The 24,836-nt window shown below is 40.5% G+C and overlaps 1 protein-coding gene across 3 annotated transcripts in view; it reads left to right on the top strand.

The window, feature by feature from the left end:
- The first annotated feature begins 262 nt into the window (after nt 1–262).
- The window catches only part of sorl1 (sortilin-related receptor, L(DLR class) A repeats containing), a 101,616-nt gene continuing 77,042 nt past the window's right edge, over nt 263–24,836 (top strand). The window contains exons 1-5 of one of the 3 annotated variants that reach the window (XM_040130649.1): nt 263–687; nt 19,510–19,626; nt 20,930–21,064; nt 23,226–23,387; nt 24,058–24,125. In XM_040130649.1, coding sequence (XP_039986583.1) covers nt 367–687; nt 19,510–19,626; nt 20,930–21,064; nt 23,226–23,387; nt 24,058–24,125 — 803 coding nt within the window. In that variant the 5' untranslated portion in view covers nt 263–366. Of the gene's footprint in view, nt 688–984; nt 1,055–1,275; nt 1,432–19,509; nt 19,627–20,929; nt 21,065–23,225; nt 23,388–24,057; nt 24,126–24,836 lie in introns of those variants that run through there. The other 2 variants (XM_040130651.1, XM_040130650.1) reach the window with 2 other exon arrangements.

Genomic DNA, 24,836 nt, shown 5'->3' with positions numbered 1-24,836 from the left:
ATGTTGTGAGGGCTGGTGATATATATGACGTCCAAAGATATATTTGTTGATATGTAGCTTTATACGTTTCAAAATCAATCAAATATATATATATATATATATATATATATTTGATTGATTTTATTTTTATGGCCAACTGTGTGTGTTTCGGCCGTAATTTTGTCTCTCAACAAAATAGCGTGCAAAGCACCGGAGGCTCGCTAACTGCCTTTTTGTGTAGAACTAAGCCAACTGATGCATTTTTCGTAGTGGGAAGGCTAGTTCTTACCGACATTCGCATGGCTTGTGAATGCAACACCGGGGACATCACTGCCTGTAGAAGGAGCTCTTCAGTCTTACCTAATCCAAAACCAAACGTACACAAACATGGCGATAACACAAACAGGCAGGATGCCGTCCTCTCTTCGGTGTTCGTTGTATATATTAGTCCTCGGGGTTGCTGGAATCAATCCGTCGACTCTTCGTCTTCACCCGGAGCAGCGCTACATGCTGCCTCAAAACAGAGGATTCTGCACAATAGAAGCAAGTGAGGATTTCCCGGACGGAGATGGAGGAGGCGCCGCGGCTCCAGCGCTGCCTCTGGCCGACCGTAGTGGCTCTGAAGGCGGGTCGGACTCCGGTACCTACCCGCAGCATCGAAGACGCCGGAGCACTGGTGAATCGACCATGCCGAAGGTGTACGGGCAGGTAATGCGGTGCATCCCGGTGATACTGCTCACTTCAGTCGGGACATTGTGCATCACCTCAGACTGGCCCTAGCTGGCAGGGAGGTCTTGTAGAAAATTGCGCAAGCCCCCCGGTTGTTTTCTAAGTCGCATCATTTCTTGCACCTTATGCTGAAGTAGCACCGGTTGTGTTCACTGTTGTATGGAGAAAAAAAGGGCGCAAAGTGGCTCGTTTAACGCCAAGGCGACAAACCCAGTGTGCAGAACAGAAAACGTTTTAGGAGTCAGTCCGTTCACCTGGTCTCTTCGGTGTAGCTAATGACATTACAGTTCACCAAACATGTATGCAAATGAGTGCCAACTCAAACGTTTGCTTTCCCTTAGTGTCGGTAAGTGGCAACCTGTCTGTGGCGGTAGGTAAAAAGTAAGAATTAACGAGCAAGTAGGTAGATTAGACGTACGCCGAAGTTACCAGAAAACCCTCAAGGTTCTGTAAACGTTTTAGGTTTTGTGATTCCAGATGTGTGTGTCCGCCAGTGAGCAAGGCAATTAAACAATATGGTTTTTGCAGTGGGCTAGTTGTACTCACTAGAGGAGGACACGGTGGGAAGAGCGGTGCTAATGCTAGGTGAGAGACCAATGGTGTGAAGCTGCCGTTTTCCCCCTATCCGCTGTGTCGAGACGATGTCGTGCTGAAATGGAATTGAAAAGTTTGTGTTACGGTACCGGTTTCCCAGGCGTGGACCCCGGAGTCAAAGTAGCTCTGGTAAGCTGTGGGTGAAAGCCGCTGAAGTATCCCACACAAGCCTTAAACAACTGGCTGTTTCGCTTCTTTCCTAATAAGTTGACATTTCGGAGGTGCATGGGTTTTTGACGAAATGCCTCGGTACAAAATGACTGAAAGTTACGAGCATCTGTTTGAACTTGCAAGTTAGGAATAAAAGAATTGTCAGTAACAAAACATTCATTTTTTCCATCTAATTTTTCAGTGATAGATTAAATATGAGGATTATTTGTTTAATTAAGCAATTGTTTAGGCTGTAAAATGCTAGGAAATGATGAAATAATACCCTGGGCCAAAGGTGACGTCTTCAAAATTGCTTGTTTTTTTTCACCAACCATTAGCAACCAAAATAGCGAATCCCCACATTTGAGAACCTTGTACCAGGAAATGTTAGACATTTTTGCTTGATAAATGACCTAAATGGGTACACCAGCAAGTTAGAATTGCACTTTTATTAAGTTGGGTGATCCACAAGAGACAGATGTGAAAAAGGATGGCCGAAATCAAAATAATATTTACAAGTCAAGATACTCTTACTTTTAGTGTCTATTAGTATGGGTCAAGCTCCAAAGACAAGTGATCCTTCAATTCCCACAATACAACTCAATAATGTCTTTGGCTCTCCCTGTGAGAAATAAAATGATCTGCAACTGTCAAATCGGTGGACTACCCCTTTAAAACAGACAGTTTTTTTTCACGGTAGACATTTTGACTTGTCAAAGTAGGAAAAGCACAGGTATAACAATAACGATGGCTCAGTCCTGTTTAAGTTTCCCAGGAAGCCATGACAGTGTGACAGTGAGTCAGCATGAACAAAACCAGGAGCCTCAAACTGGAGCAGCTAAATGGAATTCAACCATCACTCACTGTTGTTTACACCTAATAAATGACTGTGACATAACATCTCTTTTGTAAAAAACGGCTGTTAAGTAATTATTACAATGTTGACAATTACTTTTCGCCAAAATTGTGGAAGCACAAGGCACGTAATATTGGATGAAAGTAGGGCTGTAGTCAACCGAAGAAAATCTTGGTCAACTGAAATCGTACCTACTCTTAAAACCAATGGACTGGGCACCGGGGGAAAAAAAAAACTGCAGCACGTTATCACTAGATAGGCCACAGTGCTAACAAGGCTACCAGGTATTGCACTCCAACTGGTAGCCTTATTAGCCAAAATGAACTATAAATAAACACAAAAAGCAAGTATTTTCAGCATATTAAACAATAACCTAACCTAAGTATTTTATACTGAAATGATAACAGACTCAGTCGACCAGCGTGCACCCTCCCATATTCATATGATTTCAGAAAATAGAACTATATCAACTGGTGAACCCAGCATGAGAACTATTGACAAATATACAAAATAATTTTAAAATAGTTGTTTTTGTCTTATTTTATTATAGAAATAATAATAAACAGGACTCTGCAATATTGTTCCAGTCCGTACTGTGTGCTCTCCGACCACAGAGCTATACGGGTGGGATCTCATAAACACAAAATAGCTTGCTAATGTAAAGCTTTTACTCTTAAATACAAAAAGGCAAATCCATTTTAAAAAATATCATTTATTAAACAAAGCAGCTTAGGGTGGGAACAGTTTAACCATAAGAATCCTGTAACAGAAAAGGCTCAGTTGTTTGGATTTTTCATCAGTCAGCTCAAACTGGCTGAGTATAATTTAATGGAACTCCACGATAACAGTACAACAGGTTATTAAATATTTTAAAATATCTCAAGAGCAAAATAAAGTGCCTAATTCAAACAGGGTAAGAAAGCTTGTAATGTCAATCCTACATTAGGCACCAAAACGAAATAAAGTGCCCAAATCCAAAAAAACAGTTTCCAAAAAGTAATAAATTTGCATAATTTGAAAAAGGGCATTTTAGTCTCCAAAGTGAAATTATATGCAAAACAAGGAATTAAAACACTAAATAAGGTGCCCAATCCTTAAGGTGGAAATTTGGTGCATGTGTCACATATCCCCGATAAAAAAAATAAATAAATTATAAAGAAAACTCTAGCCAATGTAAGTTTTAGCAACAAACACAGTGGTGTGGTAGACCTGATAGAAAACAAAAAATATGGCATAGCAACAAATGCCGACAGGCTACTTAACCTAATAGTCTAATAGATGGCTTCTGCATATATGCTAGTCACACACAGACTGTAGAGTCAGTGTCCACAGACTATGCAGATCCACAGTTTTTAGAGTTGTGTGCTAGAAACACTAGCAAGTATATGTTCTTTGGAAGGAGACAGCTTCTCGATTTGTTGACAATAAATTTTGCCTTGGAAAAAATGCGCTCATGGGGGGGGGCAAAGCAGATGTTTTGCTGCTCGGACCAGTCTCAGGTATCGGTCTTCGTTTTTTTTTCCACCTCCCCAATGGTCCTGCGTCAACTTAGGTTCTGTCCTGACGATAGTCTTTCATCTCTTCTGTGCTCCCACCTGACTCTGTGGAAACAAAATTTTCCTCATCTCCGTACAGCAACCTAGCAGTCTCCTTCTCCTTGTCAGTTTTATGTTTTTTCTGATACATGTTCCTCCTCCACAGCTGGAGGTTCACCGGTGCCTCTGGGTCGCTGTGCGCACTCAGTCGGTCTGCCAGCTGTGCAACTAATGTATAGGCCGGGTGTTGTTTTTTCATCATACAGAGAAGAGGGCTGCTTGAAAGGAGGGTCTGCTACTGCACATGTAATATATACACTGCTGGTCATCATCAGTCGGTCTTTAAGGGCCCACCTACTGTCAGTTTCTTCGACCAATCTTCATATTTTTTGCTAACGGGGCTGTCATCATCCGTAATGGCCAGGTGGCATCTTTTCAAGTTTACCGGCATAGGTATCATTGCAGACAGGGAAGTGTTGTCCTCTTCGGACAGTAGCTCTGTCAGATTTATCATGGGTTTCAGCAAATTTGTTGCAGATCTTGCTGCTCCTTCTTCTCTTTTAGCCCAGTTTTTGCTTTGTGTCCCTTTTTGAAATGTCCCACTAGATGTAGCTCTTGTTTGAGTACATCATTAATACAGAGCTGCAAGGTGTGCCCAGCACACCTGACACACATTTGGCCGTTCATCTGATTCCTTTAGTGTCTCCATACAGAGTGCCATATTAGATCCGTTGTCACTTACAATGGAAACTCTTCTTTGCTCCTGGAATTCCAAATGCGTCGGCAACTTCACTGAGTCACGTAGCTGTTTTTGCCTGTGTGCGCCTCTTCCATTTGTTATGTCTCAAGAACAAGACTCTATAGTTTCAACTCTTTGTCTAAAAAAATGCAAAGTCACAGTCACGTATGATTCCATACGAAGAGATGTCCACATATCAGTGGTCTAGCTCAGTGCCTAGCTGCGTTGGATAAACTCCAGAGCTTTATCTTTTAGTCTGTCATATTTTGTGGTTTGTGTGTGTATTATTGTCTGGCGTGCTGGCACTGTTATCCAGGTTCCAAAATTTCTTAAGCCTTTGACCTCCGCAGTGCTAACAGGCTTCATGTTGTGAGCAATAAAATTCAACAATTCCCATCGTAATATAATTTTTCCATTTTGGTGAGAGGGGAGACTTCACACCCAGCTTGGGTGTAACTAAAGCTACTGGCAGACACTGAAGCTGTCAAAGCTGTCGCTGGATGCGCCTGCAGTTATAAAACAATTATTAGACCAAGCATATTGAAAAATGCCAATTCTGATATGTTCACACTCAAAGCCTCAAGTGTTTAAGACGAATGTTGACAGAACATCCTTATGCAGACAAGTTAGCCTGCCATTTTTAGATGATATGCCGAGCTGGTTGTTGGGTTGTGTAATGCAAATTGCTTTTTGCAAAGTTTATACTTCACTTTTCGGTCATCTGTTTAAACAAAATGCAGTTGCACCTACAACTTCTTTGACATGCTGTCAATTGGTTTGGAGCCGACTATATTATATAATATATATTATATAAGTTCTACATCAATTAGGTTGGGCGAGTTCAAAATTGTGAAAACGGGGGTGTTTTCAAGACACCCCACGTTCTCACAGGTAGTCTGTCCCTCCTACCATCGAAAATAATGGATGTAATCCTGGAAGGTTACTGACCAAGGGCTTTTCTCCTTATGAAAGTAACACCGGTGATTGTCCGACCAATGAGAATTGGTCAGAAGAGAGCATATTGACTAAACAATCGACCAGTCGAGCGGGAGAGTACAGCCCTAGATAAAAGTAATTATGGAAAAAAGAATTTCATTAATAAATTGTGTTAAATGTATAAATGAAACATCCCATAATTACAAAGTGAAAACATTTTTTTAGAAATTTTTGCAAATTTGTTAAAAATCTAAAATTGAAATATCTCATTTGCAAAGTAATCAGGCGCCAGTGGTGGAAGAAGTATCCTTTACCTAAGTAAAAGTACCAATACAGCAGTGTATTACAAGTACAAGTATGTAAATGTATCAAAATTCCTACTTAAGCAAAAGTACAGAAGTATTAGCAGCAAAATGTAGTTTGCACTGGTTTGGTCCCTCTGACTGATATGTTCTTATAAGCATCCATGTGTAAGCAGAGGTGGAGCTAATACAAACGACTTCAAATAAAGTTTTATACACAGGGACACCAGATAAATCTGAGGGGTCCTGAGATCATTAATGGGAGAGGAAAGAAGAAAAAAAAAAGTTCTGATTAACAGATTTGTTTCTTGACTTTTCTTCTAATCTTTTATTTCAGGTGAGAATTTGGATCATCTCAGTATTTATAGAAATTAAACTATAGATGCCTATAGGAGACTATATTAAAATAATAATGGTTTGGACAGTTTATCCCATTTATCCTCTCAAGCACTGTCAGATTGGGTTAGAAGCATCTGTGAACTGCCATCTTAAGGTCTCTCCTTAGATGTTTTAGGGAATTAGGTCTGGGTTTTGGTCGGGCCACTCAAGGACAGTTAGAGACTTGTCCTGAAACCACTTCAGCGCTTTATGCTTTGGGTCATTGTCGTGCTGAAAGGTGAACCATTGCTTCAGTCTCAGGTTGCGTGCACTCCGGAGCAGGTTTTCTTCAAGGATCTCTCTGTATTTCGCTGCATTCATCCCTCCCTCAATTCTGACCCTGTCTCTCCCTGCTGCTGAGAAAGACCCCCATAGCATGATGATGCCATCAGCATGTTTCACCATAGGGTTGGTATTAGCCAGGTGACGAGCAGTGCCTGGTGTTCACCAGAGACAGTGTTTGGAGTTCTGCCCAAAAAGTTCAATATATTTCTCATCAGACCAGAGAATCCTCTTCCTCATACTATCAGTCTCCTTTAAATGCTGTTTGGCAAATTACTCAGAGTGACTCCTGTCTGGCAGCTCTACCATAAAGGCCTGATTGATGGAGCGCTGCTGAGTTGGTCGTCCTTCCAGCAGGTTCTCCCATCTCTGCAGAGGATTTCTGAAGCTCTGTTAGAGTGACCGTTGGGTTCTTGGTCACCTCCCTGACCAAGAACCTTCTTGCCTGTTTACTCAGTTTGGTCGGACAGCCAACTCTAGGAAGAGTCCTGGTGGTGTCAAACTTCTTCCCCTTCACAATCATTGAGGCCACTGTGCTCCTTGGAACACTCAAAGCTTTAGAAATTGTTTCATACTCTTGCCATGATCTGTGCCTCACCACAATTTTATTATGGAGGTCTGCAGAGAGTTCCTTAGATTCAATAACTTGGTTTTTGTCCTGACATGCAGTGTGAATTATGTGACCTTTATATACACAGGTACAGTATGTGCCTTTCTGAATTATGTCCAATCAAATCAATTTGCCACAAGTGGACTCCAATCAAGTTCTAGACACATCTCCCAGATAATTGAAGCAAAGAGCATGTAACTTACCCAGTGTTTCCCCTAGGATGGAGTTGTAGCAGTGGAGGTATCATGCATAGAAATTTATTTTTTTTTGTGTGCGTGTGTTTGTGTGTGAAAATGTTTTTTCTGCACTCACAAAGTGCGCCCTGCCGGGAGATTTCTATGTATCTGCCGGCACCAGAAGCTCCTCTTGAAGCCAAAGTACATACAGTACATTTATGCAAAGTAATATGCTGGGGAAGCGTCTGTCTAGCTTATATATGAGGTGTCTCAAGGTTTAGGACAAATTAACATAATTAAAGTATAATCTTTACAATAATTATTGATATTTATTGAACAGACAATATATTATATTAACAACTACCCATACTGTTGTATTATCAAACAGTGTTAATTAACTTTAATGTGATGACATTTTCAACGATAAAATAACCGACATTTATGACGTTTCTTTAAGTGAATCCTATCTAAGAAATATGTAACGTTAATATCTGTATGTTTGAATCTGCCAGTTGTCTTTGAGATTGTCAGTTTGTGCGTGTCGCAGTGGGCCTCGGCATAGTAAAGCCCCGTAAAGGGAAAAAGAAAACAGTCGGGGCATGTGGAATACCTACTATCTTTGTATCAAGATGGATCTTCCAAATGTGGTTTATTTCACAGATATGTTTCCTTGCGTATTCCTATCAAATGACTGTGTTTGCTGTAACGTTATTGTCCGATACTCGTGAAGTTGCAGGACTGTTGGATCGTAACAGGAGAGGAGCACCCTGATGAAAAGTCAAACAGCTTTAAATCCTCATATCTGCTGTTCTTTCACCAGCTGTTGTTTTTCAGAGACGGAGTCAGTGCTATTTCTGGTCTCCTGATGTTACAATTACCCCTCTTAATAATCATGTGCTTGCTCTAGTGTGGAGTGTAAATAAACAGTAAGAAGCCACACAGACTACGCACAAGTTTGTACTGCACGTTGTGCTAAATTAAGATGTACTTTTATTTTTACCACCATTTCTAGTTACATTTCATTCCAAAAACACAATTTCACTAGCAACATCAAAAAATTACAGTAATGTCTGTTTCACTCAAAACTATTACATACACCATACAACATTAAAACCGGTTACCAGTGGCCGAATGGCCGAATACGCGCGCTTGTGTGTGTGTGTGTGTGTGTGTGTGTGTGTGTGTGTGTGTGTGTGTGTGTGTGTGTGTGTGTGTGTGTGTGTGTGTGTGTGTGTGTGTGTGTGTGTTTGGTGTGTGTGTGTGTGTGTTTGGTGTGTGTGTGTGTGTGTGTGTGTGTGTGTGTGTTTATATGTATATAAACTTTTTTGCCAGTCCTGTCAGTCATTTTACAGTGCCTCTGTTTACCTGGCATTCGGGTGTGCATTACAGTGTGCTGAGTGCATGTTCCGGGACTGGGCAGACTGGCCTCTCACAACCAAGTTACTCAGGGTGAAATAGCCTAAAGTTAACTAATAAACCCGAAATAATCGATCTGTATTATTTGGAATTGAAATTACGTCATGAAGCCTAGAGCATGTAGCAAACTACATGTCATAAAAGTTCTAAAACGTGAGCAGAGCGGGAACGGGAAGGCAAAATAACTCACAAAGCCATGGTGCTGTGAGTTGAGGACAATGTCACATGGTGCGTGAGTGTGCACAGCAAGTGCACGTACACACACACACACACACACACACACACACACACACTCACACTCACACTCACACTCACAAAACAGTGAACTTATGTTGGGAGAGCAGGCAGGGACGGTCGTTACATACTGTGGCAGTCCGGAAACCTCGTAATAATAAGATAGAAGAGAACCTAAGCATATGACAGCTTGCAGTAATAGGCTACAACAGTTTTAAACTCTTTTTGCATATGTTGTCATGTATGAAAAGACCGAAAACGAACACTGTAAGCGGACTACTTGATTACTATAAGAAAATTATATAAACATTTGTATAGAAATGAGTCTTTCCCAAGCTTTTTGATCCATACAAGTGGTTGATTACTCTAACAGTGATGACTATAAACAGTTTCCACTGTATTTGGACAGTGACACAATTTCGTAATTTTGCCTCTGTAAACGACCACAATGGATTTGAAACAAAGCAATCAAGATGTGATTGAAGTGTAGACTTTGAGCTTTAATTCAAGGGCTTAACAAAAATTTTAAATGAACCGTTTAGGAATTACGGCCATTTTTATACATAGTCCCTCATTTTCAGAGGCTCAAAAATAATTGGACAGTTGACTGACAATCAGTTACATGACCAGGTGTGGCCTGTTTGCTCATTATATCATGAAAAATTAAGCAGAAAAAAGGTGTGGAGTTTATTCCCAGCATTGAATTTGCGTTTTATATGTGGTCCATAGAGGTGTTGATGCAAATGAAGGAGGCCATCATTAGGCTGAAAAAAAAAAACCAAACATATCACACAGCTATATATATATGTATATACACCATTCAACCAAAACATACAACCAGGAACTGGTTTTAATGTCGTGACTTATTGGTGTATATTCTTAGATTCAATATAACATAGAACACTTTAACATGTTTCAGCTACTTAGTGTCTGATTGGTCTTTGCTTGTGAAAAGTCTTTTGAGGAACTAGTGTTTTTTTTTTTTTTTGTTTCAGTTATTTGGAAAGTATAAATGAACTGGGTCAGTCCAGTCTACCAGGCAGTTCTGCTCAGATCAGACTACAGCACAATTTACGTCCAGGGTTTGCTGCAAATGCTGGAAAGGTTATTATTGTAGCATGGAGAAAGGTAAGGGTGTGGAGGTCAGGGTGATGGGTTAGGGTTTGGTCTGTAGCACTATCCATACCTTAACCATTCTATAGATGCCATGTACAGATAGTGTAAGAATAATATTTTTTAAAAGGTTTGCTGTAAATATTTAAAATATTGTAACTAAATGTAATACAGGGTTTCAGTATTAACATTCTTTTTGTTTAGTGGAATGACTGAGTTATTAGGATGAACAAATATTGTTGGCGATGGACTCCAGTCAAGTTCTAGACAGAGAAAAGGGTCTGAATACTTTTGTAAATAAGAGATTTCAGTTTTAGATTTTTAAAAAATTTGCAAAATTTTCTAAAAACATATTTTCACTTTTTCATTATGGGTAATTGAATGTAGATTGATCGGCAAAATGTAAAATTGTATTGATTTGAAATTAAATCTACAACACAGTAAAGTGTGCAGAAGTAAAGGGGTCTTAATACTTTCTGAAGCCAGCCCCAAAGTGCAGGTACTTTTTGAGGAGATGTACAATAGCTACTGTGTATCCTATGGTGTGGCTGTAACCCATTTAACGCACAGCCATAAATCAAGCTTTTGTTTACCAACTAGTTGCCAATATTGTCTGCTGTTTGGACCTAGGCACGTAATGTATTGTTGGCTTTAGAGCTTTTTCTCTGAACCAGCTGCCTGCTGTGGCTGGAAACAACGCTGATGGGAGCCGTGAGACTAAACCAAAACAGTCGTGTTGCAGGTTGAGACCAGACCAGTGAGCTGAAAGATGATAAACGGTTCCGTAGAACTGAGGGGAACTGCAGTGTCAGGTGATAATTCTTTGTGGGTATGAGATTACTAGCAACCTCCTAGACAAAAAAGTAGTAATATGTTAAGATCACGGTTGGTAGAAAAATAATGATTATAGCCGCTTTATGGACCGAAAATTAAAAGGTGTCACCGTGGCAGATAGAGATGATCGTTGTTAAGTTCAGTGTCAAACCTTGGAGACAAATTACAAAACCGAAACACAAATCATCACAAACTACCACTCTGTGTGAGTGATTTATGTGTGTGCATTTGAGTGAATACGGATTACAGCTGAATGTAAACAAATCACCCAGAGATGGAGTATTGTCTACAGCAGCATCAATCTCACAGAAGCTGCTTTCTCACTCTTTAATCTCTGAAAATGGGCTAGAGGTACGACAGCCAAGTGTGTGTGTGCGCGCACGTGTGTGTGTGTGCGTGTGTGTGGTAACAGCAATTAGCTCCAGTGTGGAAAGATAACATCTTCATTAGCTTTTGCCTCTGATGAATTTGTGCAGCTCTTGTCAAGATGTCTCAAGCAGAGCTTTCTTGGTGTAGAACAACTTCTCTCTACTTCTCATTCAGCCTTAAAGAAGAACTTGTATATAATATTTGTCATTTTCTATTGTGCGCCTCCATTCCACGCAATAACAAACCTTGCATTAGAGCCTCATACCCTTTTTAGTCTTATTTTGTCTCAATTTGTCAGCACCTTGCTTTCTATCAATAAAGGCTAATCTGAAAAGAACCCAAAGCTGCTGTCACATAGTGTGTAGGACAGTGTCTCAATCATGCATCCTCCCTGCAGCCAGAAATACAATGGCTGCTCACAGTACATGCTAACTCACACATGCAAACTGTGCTCAGCGCCTGGTGAGAGTGTAGCCAGCCTTCACTGCCTGCCAGTCCTGCAGAGATGATGTAATTGTTTGAGACTGGCTATGTCGCCAATGCTGTCCTGGCCGTGATCCCCCCCCGCCATCTCTCTGTTGAATAATGGAGAGCTGGGGAGAGGGGAGGATGGAGAGGGGAGTGTAGGCTAAATGCTCCAGTGATTGTAACTCTGTTCCACTGTAGGAAATTGCCTCAATTTATGAATTTGTGGAATATTAATCACAATTACGACCATACCCAATTCAATCATTCATCCACCGAGATGGTGTTATAGAGTCTCTCAATGACGACAACAACAATAAACTAACTAAACAAAGATTAAACCAGGTGCAGCAACAATGAGTATGATAAGCAAAAACCAAGTTGATACTGAGAGGGATCGATTGAATGACATGAAAGTGTACTGCACAATGATATGAAAATGTTTAGTATAACTGACCATGACCTGAGAGCATCCCGTAAGAGCGGCGCAGGGTTAGCACTAGTAAAGGAACATATGATTACATTCGTAAAAGGGGAACCAAAGTTACCAGTCCAGAGAATAAAGGATTTGTCCAGTTGGATGAAAGTCTTTTTGGTCCAGAGACAAGTTTGTGCTTGTGTGTTCGCGCATCACACATACACACGCACGGCTCATGACTACTGGATTGGTTGTCCTGACAGTATTACCAGGTGTATTCAATTTCGGAATTCATAGTAGTCAGTCCTGTTGAGCCTTTTAAGAGTTGGGCTGGAGAAGGATGGCCTTTGGGGTCAGGCTGTGGTCAGCCGTGGCTTGCGAACACTTTTTCCCATGTCTGTGTCCTCTCAGTCTGTGATCCCGGGCTCCCTTGGGCATACATTTTATCCCACTACTCCATGGTTGTGCCCCTTTGATCACACCTTCTTGTCTCCAAATGGTTTCAGGGTTATGTATTATATAACACAGTCCTGGTAAGATTGCCCTGGAATGCGTGGTTTGTATCGGAGTCTTGCTAATCAAAGGCCCTGACGGATTTGCAAATATAGAGGAAGGAAGCGGTTGTCTTGGTGGCCAAAGGGAGGTTTAGCTCGGTGCTGGAAGTGCGGTATGCAATGTATGTCCTTTTTGTGCTGTCTCTCTATTAAATCCTACACACCCCTTGGTTAGTACCAGTCACTGAGCTCAACTCCTCCATGCTACCAGTAGATTATCAAGTGCCAGAAGGGTAGGAAGGAAGGAGAAAAATGCAGCAGATAGCGATAAAGATGTTTCCTTATCTGCAGCAAAGCCTGAGCTGCAAAAGAAATCCTTTCAAGTCAAATCAGGTGTCTATTTCTTGATGCTAATTTATCCTTGCATACATTCTTTTTTTGTCTTGTTATAAGATTCTTGTTTCCAGACAATTCTGAAACAAGGCCACCTGCCTTAGAACAGGTTGAATGATTTTATTCTGCTGGTTGGGTAAAACGAAGATTTTAAGGCTGAATAAGAGTCAGAACTGCAAAGACTTGAAATAAACTGAAATTTCAAACCACTCCTTCAACAACCTGAGCTACTCTTCCAGAGAGATGATGGGAAATAACACAGACTGTACATGAGCCTACACTTACTCAGAGAAGGAGTTTTCAATTTAATTCTAAAAGATTGGGTTAACAGCATTGTCTAGAGTTTATTTGACTGTGTTATTGGTGTCCAAGTTTCACATGCATTGCTAATTCTCTGACACATGCATTGCTAATTCTCTGACGAGATATGTCTGACTTGCACTTGTCTGTTGTAGATGACTAATGCTACAAGAAAAATGCTGTATAACAATTAGGCCTGTACCATGCTTTTTTCGTATACTTTCTCATGGCAATTAATATGCTTTGTGATTACTAAACACTGCAAAAAACTGTTTCGTCGGCTTTAAATGGCACTGGTCCAATCCTAAATAATCAATTTACACTAGTGAGGCTGGCATAACTGGTGAATATGCTTTTCAACTATTGTCAGACAGCCAGCTGAAACCCCTTCAGCCAGACAAGACCAGGGGCTTTTTATATGGTTCCAAGCACAAATAAGGAATGCATCCAATTTCTGGTGCCACTGGCTTTTGTAACAAAGAACAAAGTTGCACCTGCACACTAAATGAAAACCACAAATTAATTTTGATAAAAATTTTAATCCCAGTTAGATCTTCATCGAGCTAAAAAAGATGTACCAGCTGACCCAAAACCTAAACAGTTGCTACATCTCAAAAATATTGACCCCAAATGTATTGACCTGTTTATTTCTGGGCACAAACAGAACATTAAGAAATGGCCATTTCATCTGTGCAGATAGAGAAAGCTGTTTGTCTGTTACAAGAGACAAATAAAAATGTTGGAAAATGCTGTAGTTTGTGGTGATGTTGAATTGAACTGTATTAAACTGCGAGGTGTTTCTAATGTTTTCTGTTGACCCCATTTGTATCAATGAGGGATGTATCACAAATTTTGAGGACATTTCCTTAAAAGCTAAGGTAATTTTTGCACTCAGCAACTGTCAACGTTCGACACAAATGTGTTTTGTCACAGCCCAATAGTGTGTTTCTGATCCCTACCATGTATCAACTAGTGATGATGGACTGATCCAATTTGAGATTCGGTGGACAGTGCCGCCTCTTCCTCAGCAGTTAGATACAGCACTCTTGGAGGCCAGACAGTCCATCACACCAACATTTATATGCCTGCATATGAAGTTTGGAAACGAAAAAAATGTGGAGGTCTGGCGTTACAAATAAGTGAGTTTATCAGACCTCTGTAGCCCGCTCCTCATCTCTGCTTGAGGCTGGAGGCTCCAGGCTCCAGGCTACATTACTCCTGGCCACTAGCTTAACACATCTGATTATCTGACAGGGCTGTCAGCGGTTGAGGTGCAGGTTGTGGTAGTGGGCTTCAGGGTTTGAAAAAGGCAGAAGAATCAGGGAATGAAAAAGAGAATATTTCTGGTTCTGCTGTGTCAGTTTGGATCCTTTAAAAGAGGAAAAAAAAACTGCCATTCGGAGTCTGAAAGCGTTACAGTAGTTCAGTGCTAAATTATTGGACTGTTCTTTTAAGTAACCTGTATGCACTGTCCAATTAATCTCTGGAATATGGTTTTGGCAGTAGTACCATAGTCTTATTCAAACTGTGGTTATTGTGGCAATAGTGCTGAATGTGATCCTGGTGTTTTTTTTCTATGACTGTCAGAGATCTATAACATGTAAAACAATTATCGTATATATGTGGGTTCAATTGGGTTTTTTAGATCAGTCTCATAAAAATCAGTGTGATTAAAATCAGTCTCATGCATGATTAACCACAAATTTTGGCATTTTAATTAACAATTAAAATAATCAAAATAAATGGAAAATTGAGTAAAATTATCAGCGTATAAATGTAGTTAAAATTGTCTGTGAAGATTCTCAGTCACCCAGGTCGTCTTCTGCAGTTAGTTAAGCAAGACAATTTCCCACTTGGTCTCTAAGAAAATCTGTCTATACTAACTTACTACTAACACTGACATCCTGATGTACATGTAAGAGAGAGAACGCATGCAAGATCTGTCTAGCTAATCTCTCGTCAGGTGAAACCAACTTTACAGTGAGAGTTGAACAAAGAGTTGAACAAAGACCTGACTAAAACACAAAAGAAATTGAAAAATAAAAATTCTACCATGCATCCAGCATTAATATGCAGTCATTTAGCATCCAATAGCACACATTCTTGTAAGTCACTTTACCCAGATGTCAGCCTTACTTGATGATTGTGTATTTGTCGATCCCTTCCGCCACTGATACCATCAAGCAGATCCAGCTGTCGAAAGGTTTGAAGACCCATCATTCCTAGCCCGTCAGTTGGGTCGGGCCTTGTGTTGCTGGCAGGGTCCAACATGTGTGAAGCAATGGAGCGATTTCATAGTCACCAGTGTTCGAAAATATATGTGCGTGGTTTCATCAGCTAATTAGCAGATGGACAAGGCTGGATTATTTTACAGTGGGCCACTGGTAACATAAGAAAATTTGGTCCTTTTTGTCTTTCTCCTTTGCAGAAAAGTGGTATCTCCTTACAGCCACGGGTGGCACAGCAAAGAGAGAAAGAATTTAGTGTGACCGTAGGTTTTATTGATAAAATTACATCACGGATCACTGATCTACAGGACATTGAAAAGAGAGAAATCCTTACCCTTTGCGCTGATTTTGCTGGGTTAACTGAAGCCTGTCTGCTCTGTCGAGCATGAATGGTTTGTACAAGATAGCGTTTTGGTGAGACTGAATACATTTTGAATTCCCCCAGTAAATTATTCTGTAAATTACCTATCTATATGCTAGTGTTTATTGTTAGTTAGGGAGATTCACAGTAAAACAAATATATGTACTTCACAATTAAAAGAGGCTTTGTGTCCCTGTATACCAGTAGTTCTCCAATATTTGTATCACAACTAAACATTTACTGCTGCTTCTGCTTCAAAATCAGTTCTTTAAATGGAGAAACACTGGGTGGCTTTCATTATGAAGTAGGCACAGGAAATCTAATTATTAGTCACATTTGTTAAATTATTATTACGTTGTTTGGTTGCGCTGTAAAGTTTGTTTGCTGGTCCTTGGTAGTCCTCAGTGGCTGATACATACATGGTTTCGAACTGAACTATTGGCTGCCAGAATGGTGCATTCATGTGCAGTCATGAAGATTTGAAAAGTGACTTCCCTAATAAGAAGTCAGCCGGTAAATGTGTGGTAAAAGTGTTGGACCTCCTTTTCCATGGACAGATCACCATAAAACTTGTAAACACTGTAACTGTAAATGTGGGTGCTGTTAGTAATGATGCATTTTGTGTTTCAATTTTAAATCGACCACTAAAATGTAGAGTCGAGATCTTTGGGTTGCTGTCTAACCCCTTATATCCACAAGATCTGGCTGCGTCGCGTTTTGGCTGTACTCTGGCTCACTCGCAGCTCTGATCTCATGAAATTTATATTAAAAAAAAGAATGTCAACGCTCTCTAATCAGAGGTTGGTGGCCCACCTCCCCCAGCACCCATCCTTGAGTGGGAATCTGTGAAACCGCTCTCATTCTCAAATATTTACAGATCGAGACTCATCATTCGCTGGAGTTTACTCTATTTTCTGCTAACCCTCTCCTCAGTATTTTTCTATTTTGTCGTGCTGGTTCAGACTTTTGCTTCTGACGGCTGTAGAAACATCACCGGACTGCATTCTTTCCCTTCAGACCCTCATATGGCAATGGTTGCAGATGGCAGCAGGTCCCTCAATAGCAACACACTGCTACGTATTTTTGCAATTGGCATTTTTCACTGTGCTATTCTAACTACATGCTCGACTCCAAGAGCTCTGGCTTCATGCATTGCTTGGGCTGGAGAAACTGCTCAAATTGATACAGCTCGAGACCACCTTGGTCCTCAACCACACTAATATCTGCTTCAGGGAATTTTTGGAACAGAAAAGACCTCCACCTCAAAAGAGCCCTCTAGCATAGGTACATTGCAATTCTGTGTCGTTCTCCATTTTTCTCTGGCGGGGGCACGTCACTGAGCAACTCTTACCTCCAACATCCAGCCAGTTTTTTTCCTCTCATTATTCTCATTTGGCATTAAAAATGAATTTCATGCTTGAAAAACGTGAGCCGGTCCGGCAAAAATAGACCTAGTGCGTAAAACTTGTGACCCTACAGTATTGAGCCAAACCACAAAGCCAGTTCTCTGCAGCTTAGAGTAGCAGTTATGGAGTTTATAACAAAGATGCTGATTTGCATAGGAAACTAACTGCGAGGTTTTATGTTATACAAATGCTCTTCATTATGTCTAGACAGCCCTTGTTTAGTGGTGCTACCTCCATTTTGAGCCACTACTTGTGAATGGAGCAGTGATCAGCCATGGATGGACCCTTGCAGTGTTAACTCTAATGCTGCATTTTGCTGCAACCTAGCAAATAGTTTTTATCACCACAGACATCGTTATTGTGTAGATTCAGCTGTGTTACTCTGCAGAGCTGCTGGCACCCCTTTGGCCCGTTCGCATCACGGCCAGTGAAGCCTGAAATGCCGAGATTTACTGCTGCAACACCTTGGCCTGACAGACAGCCCTGGCGGCCCTGAGGGAGGCAGACGGAGAAAATGGGGGGGGGGGGCGGAGCAGAGCGCTGATTACTAAAGCAAGAAGTGGAAAAGCAAGTTGTGTATCAGTGAAACTAGCTTCATGACAGCAGCTCATGGTCATTCCTTTCTCAGAAGTTACATTGGGAAAAGGTTAAATTTGTTTTCCTGCGGGCGACATAGTCCTGCAATGTTGTTGGCTTTGTTGTTTTCTGGCAATGACTTCAACATCATGCTAAAGGAAAAATCCACCCTTATATATCATCAGTCTTTGATATTTGGTGCTTTCCTGGAGCTATTTTGTGATAAAGTTCTGCAATATTCCCTGTAGTCTAACCCTTAATGATTTCCCACATTTCCCAGAATCCCTCAGCCCCCTAACGAAAACACAGTATGCATTGTGGCTGTATTGATTTATAGATTTTTGAGGCCTCCATGGGTGTAGATATTAGTGTGTCTGCCTTTTCGTCTTTGCATTTCTCCTTTTAAGATTACAGATGAATGTCTGTGCAGAGTGGTGAATCCAAACCCAAATGTTAACAACATAAAAGGCCTAGCAACCAGTGCTACACTGCCAGCAGCTATTCTTAACTGCTGAAATGTTTCAGGATGAATACTTTATTCAACTCAATTTCCTTATGTTGTCGCAATGTCAACATTTTGGCACTGTCATCCACATCATTTTTGTGATAGTAGAAGTTACAAAGCAGAACTGGGTCGAGGGTTGTGTCTGATCACAGCTGACAGAGGCAGCAAAGATACTTGTTGTTTACTCCACAGTGTGAGCCACAAGGAATGGGCAGAAAAAGGCTTTGAAGCCTGCCTCAGAGGCCTGCCCCTTGCAGAATCATCAATAAAAGATAAGGGAAGGAAAGGACCGTGGAGATTAGATGGCAAGGCAATGACAATGAAAAAGATGAAATAGCCCATTTCTTTTCATTGATCTATGTGCCCGATGGGAGGTGCACTTGAAAGGGAGATGGGATAGAGCAAGTTATTGCATTACCCACCCAATACATGGATTAATGTACATGAAATGCGTCCATATGCATATGCACACACTGTTAGAAGTTGATCAGCCAAGTGTTTATATGGTTAAAGGAATAGTCTGGCCAATGGTCCTTATATTTTTTTTTATTGTCAGCCAGTCTCATAAAAAGAAAACATGAAAACAATGAATTGTTCCTTCTAGCAGGTATTGTCTGTGTAGCTCATTTTTCTCTGCCATAGAGCCCCATTGTTGGCCAAAAACTATTAAAACATCAATTAGCCACACTATTGCACTGGGTGACATTTTACTCCATTACCATGTGTACACCCACACACACACACACACACACACACACACACACACACACACACACACACACACACACACTGTATTTTGACTCAATCCCACATACACTGTCCTATGGCCACAAGTAAATCACTAGAACACCAAATGTGTATTCATCCACAGCAGAAAATAGTTCCCAACAAATGCAGTGTTTTCCTCCTGTTTTGAGTAACATTTGCGAAAAAACTACTAAAAAAAATTACTTGGCCTTTTTAAAAATGAATTAGTGTATTTTTTTATACGTTTTTATAGATTTGTATTTTCAGCAGGAACCAATGGATTTGGGCTGACTGCCGTAGACCAACAATTCTGTGCAGTGTTTCCTGTGTCTGCCTGCCTTCTCCCTGACATGCATTTTTTGTTCAACCTGTTCTGTCCTGCAGGCCAACCTGAATGACTCTCATAACCAGATGGTGGTCCACTGGGCTGGAGAGAAGAGCAATGTCATTGTAGCCTTGGCCCGAGACAGCGCTGGAGCCACCGGGCCCAGGACCAGCTCTGTAAATACACCTGAACACATCCATGCAGAAGAGATATAGGAAAGTTAAAACTGGCATGCACATGGCTCTGATATAGCTACAACCTCACATAGTTTTCATGGTATCTCCGCAATCCTAATCTCTCTTTTCTATTGAATCTTAATCACTCAACTGCCTCAAAAAATCCGCAGTTCAGCATAAGGTGTATGTGGTCACACTTGTTTAACCTGTTTTTTCACGTTTCTGGTGAAGTTGTGATTGTTGAGCAACATATTAAGCATAGTCATTGAGCATAGCATGTCTCTTTCTCTCTATTTCCACTTCCCCATCTGGGCTGCTACATCCTTCACCAACTTTTAGAGCTTGCCTGACACTTGGGAACTTAAGAGGTGGAAACTCTCTTTGATGGTTTCCTTATGGGGGTTTTTTAGGTTCAATAGTAATATATTGTTTCCCTGGATGGAAGCCGTCTGTTTTATCTGATTAAAAATATTTATAATTTATTTAATGTTTTCCTGCAGTAGACTTCCAAAAACATACAAAAATGTTTGATTACATGGATCAATAAAACAGGTAATCAAACGTGGATAACCATATCTGATTTTAAATGTTAGGCCAATGTCTGCCTAAAAAAAACAGCCAACCCATGGCTGGTTAATGTGTGACACCTCTACTTTTTAAAAATTTTTTTACACCCTCTCAGAGTTCTAACTAGACCAAACAAACAAAAAAATTGACATTTTTCAATTATACCTTATCTCACACACACACCCTCAACTGTAGAGCCAACTGTTTTGGAAGAGTAGACATTTTTAAATGTTAAATGTTGTCTCCTCAGGGATCGGATTGAGGGGGTACTTCAGCCTTTTTTGTTAATTACAGATTAATGGAATAATTTTTTTTTGGAATGGAGCAGTAGTGTCTTGTGTCTCAGTGCATTTGCTTTTCCAGCAGAAGTAATGCAATAATCTCTTTATCAAGGCCGTACAATTCAAGGAACATATCCAATTGCAATTTTTATGACCAATATTGCAATTTAATTTGTGATAATTCTTTGTAAATTAAAGTACCGACCTGTATTTGGGGTCTATTAAACAAGATATGATTGTACCAAGCACAAACACAAACTTTTAAATCAATAGAATTAGATAAAATAATGAAGTTGTCTGTGACTGAGGTCATCCAGGAGTGTATACCAGTCAGTTAGAGAAAAGTCAACTTCTGAGTAAACTTCCCACATGTTCTATAGAAAAAAATGACCAATTTAGCCCATTATTAAATATGGGTTTAGGCGTTGATTAATTCCTCTCTTCTTTGTCTCCAGGTCTATGTGTCCTATGATTACGGGACCACTTTCATGCTTGTCTCAGACAAGTTCCAGCTTTCAGGGGCCAGGTTCAAGGAAGGAAGCAAGCAGGTCATCTCCCAGTTCTACCACAGCCCTGCAGACAATCGGAGGGTAAGTCACAGTCTGGGACAAGTGACAACTTGCATATAAAGGTGTGCAATATGATCACATGCTTCTGGATGCAAAGGAAGTTTACTGTTCTTAGGCAAAGGTACCAGGTACAGTTCTGAAAATGAGTTGGAACAAAGAGGAGTCCCTATAGACTAGACTGGAATTTATCAGGTGAACTGCATGTACAATCAACACATCTAACACTGCGTACAATAGGTGGGATGGAGGTTGAAAATCAAAGGTGTCCTATAGTAATAAATGTATGACTCCCTTGAGATCTCTCAGTTCCTACTTGGCTCTTGGTAACATCTCTGTCCAAGACAAGACTTTCCTACTGATAGAACTGCAACTGTTCATGTCGTCCGATAGGGCGTTCCGCTGAATTGTGGCTTTCCCAGAGAATGCTGCCCAAATGCAGTTTGCCAAAAGGGTACTGCACAATCTCTTACAAAAGTTATTCCTGAGGGTTTTCTAGAGTTCTGTGAACAAAAGTGAACAAAGTCACGTAATGGAGGAGGGGCCAAGCCCTTTGAAATTTTATAAACAAAACAAAAATTCAAATATATTCTAAAAAGCTCAGAAGTTGAGGTTTCTCTAGTATCCTACAGTGATGATAGTGAATTGGCTTTTTATTTATAATTTTTAACGTCTGTTTGCAAAAGGACTTGAGTGGTTTAATGACTGTTTCCCCAGCCAGCCCCCAGCATTTAATATCGTAGGTCATGCGGGAAAGGATCATAGCAAGCATAAATATCTTTCTAATAATGCTTGAGTTGCATTATGGGAAATGTTATTATGTTTTTGCAGGTTAACTCTTACCAGGGACTAAAAGTCAGGATATCTCAGCCTCTGCTGCTTTGATTTTGACAATTCCTTCAAAATCTGTGTGTTGTGAGTCCCCCAAATTCAGGGAACCATAAGGCTAAATTGCTGGAGCACCCTTTTAAAGATTATTAGGTGCAGAGTTTACTTTAATATCAGTCAAACCCCCCTAGTGGATATTAGTCGTCTTTATTTCTCCTGTTAGTCTGTCGTGATTCTGAAGCTATACTGTACCCTGCTTACACAGAATTCAGAGGTTACTGGGAATAGAGTGAAATCTTAACTATAAATGGAGGAAATTCTGCCTGTCTGTCTGTCTGTTGAGGACCCAAGAAAGATTAGGACAAACAAAACCTTGCACAGGATCATCTGAAGTGTGGGACTATTTGAGACAGAGACCCAAGCTCTGCAAATTGGAAACGGCATATCACAGCAGTACAACTGCTATGCACGGTCATTTGAAGCTAAATATTTCTGGAGCGCTTTGTTTAAGACGCAGCAACAGCAAGACAACACCATTTTGTAACAGGCTGAACAAGCAATTTATGCACCGCCGCTGTTACGGTAGCGTAACGTAACCTAACGTTATTATTCAGCCGTTACATATTTTCCGTTTCCTTTAACAGCCAAAAATGAATGAGAAAATGGCTTAAACTAACGTTACGTTAGCCATATCACTGCTGCAGCCCCAGCAATGCATGAAGCCAGCGCTCTTGGAGTCGCGCATGTAGTAAGAATAGCACACCATTGCCGAGCCATATGAGGGTCTGAAGGGAAAGAATGCAGTCTGGTGGTGCTTCTGCAGCCAACAAAGCACAAGTCCAAACCACTGCGCAAAAACTGAAAAATACTAAGTAGAGGGTTAGCAAAAAGTAGTGTAAACTCCTGTGAATGATGAGTCTCGATCAGTAAATATTTGAAAATGAGAGCGTGGCCTCACAGATTCCCACTCGAGGATGGGTGTTGTGGGACGTGGGCCACCCATCTCAGATTAGAGGGCGTTAACATTCTTTTTTTTTTTTTAATATAAATTTCATGACGTAAAGAAGTCCCAAAAGGATGACTGTATGTCAGCAGCATTTCAATATCAACACCAGCACTGATGTGTTTCATCACATTACATGTCATTTAGATTACTGCTCAAAAAACATGTTTAAGTGTGCAGTACTTCTTTAATATAAATCAACATCTCCTTCAAACAGATGAAATTAAAACTGAACATTATAATCCTCATGAAGGAAGGATTTATTTCAGAGTTTCAGATATTGCTTTAAAATGCCTCAAGAAGATGTCTTATATCTTGTTTTTGTGCTTAAGTATGTTTTTTCTTCTTCTTCAGTACCTTTTTGTAGACTCCACCAACAACTACCTGTGGAACACCTTTGACTTCTGTAAGAGCATCCAGGGCTTCTCGCTGCCCTTCAAACCATCAGACCTGCTGCTCCACAGCAGAAGATCCAACCTAGTACTGGGTTATGACAGCTCTCACCCAAACAAACAGGTACAGACTGGTTCTACCTGCAGCTGCAACTTTATCTTCATGGGGTGTAGTCTAATCCTTGATTTAACGTGTAAAACCATGTGTAATGTGTAATACCACGCGAGTGACATGGGCATAAACACTATAAACCTGAATCTATTCATTTCACAATTTGAAATGCTTGAGAGCTGTGCTGTGACTTTTTGTAGATAGCTAGGCGTGTAGTCCAACTGATTTCATCAGACTTCCATGCTGTAGCCAACTTTTTCGCATACAAATACTTCTACTACAACTGTAAACATTCATAAAATTATACATTTTGGAATAAGTTAATTCGTATTCATATTTGTGTTTCCATCAGTTTAAGATGTGTTCTGCTTCTCTTGAGCTGCTATAAAATTTTTCAGAACTTGTCTGATTAAATACTTCAAGTGCAGTATATGTTAACCAAGAAAGGAAACTATCACTTACTTTTTTTGCATGTAAGCTTTTTTAGTTTCATTGTCTTGAGTTCAAGCACAATAGCGCTAAGTGGCTCTCCAGTGTTGACGTCACACGTGTAAGAGCCAAAGCAAAGGAATGAGCTTGACCTACATTTTTACATTGCACCACCCCCCTCCTCTTCTTCCTCACCATCTATCCCCCTCCTCCTCCCTCTCCTTACTCCCTCTCTCACCTCCTTCTTCTGTAGCTGTGGAAATCAGATGATTTTGGTGAGACATGGGTGTTGATCCAGGAGCATGTGAAGACGTACTTTTGGTAAGAAAACCACTGTTCACATAATCTTTAAGAGGTAATTCTGTGAGAAATTATTGTTGCACAGTAACTACATAAGGTTAACAGAAGGCAATGAAATGGTAACAACATGGCACTACAGGGAGTTTCACATTTACAGTAATTCATCAGGCACATTGATCATCCAAAAAGTCTCAAATATTTTGCCATTTTTGCAGTGATACATTAGCTTTTTAAAAACTAAATAAAGGAAAGTCAAATTTCAAACAAGGTGCGGTTCATTTAAAAAAAATATTATCTCAGTGACTTGGACTGTGACATGATTGTTGGTGCAGGATGGGCTGGTTTGAGTTCTGAAACTGCTGATCTCCTGAGATTTTCACACACAACAGTCTCTATAGTTCACTCAGAATGGTGCAAAAAAAACCACCAAAAAAAAAACAAAACTGTGAGAAGCCCTCCTGTGGACGGAAACGCCTTGTTGATGAGAGAAATCAGAGGAGAATGGCCAGATGGCTTTGAGCTGACTGAAAGGTTACGGTAACTTGGATAACCATCTCAGAATGCACGACCCGTGAAACCATGAGGCGGATGTGGTACAACAGCAGAAGAACATGTCGGGCTCTGTGTGGAAGCTGGATTTTTCCTGAGGCACGCAGATGCTGGGGTCAGAATTTGGCGTCAACAGCATGAATCCATTGACCCAACCTGCAGACTGGTGGTGGTGGTGGTGTA

Source organism: Xiphias gladius, chromosome 7, assembly GCF_016859285.1.
Source record: "Xiphias gladius isolate SHS-SW01 ecotype Sanya breed wild chromosome 7, ASM1685928v1, whole genome shotgun sequence".
Lineage (NCBI taxonomy): Eukaryota > Metazoa > Chordata > Actinopteri > Istiophoriformes > Xiphiidae > Xiphias > Xiphias gladius.
This window is presented reverse-complemented; position numbering and strand designations above follow the sequence as displayed.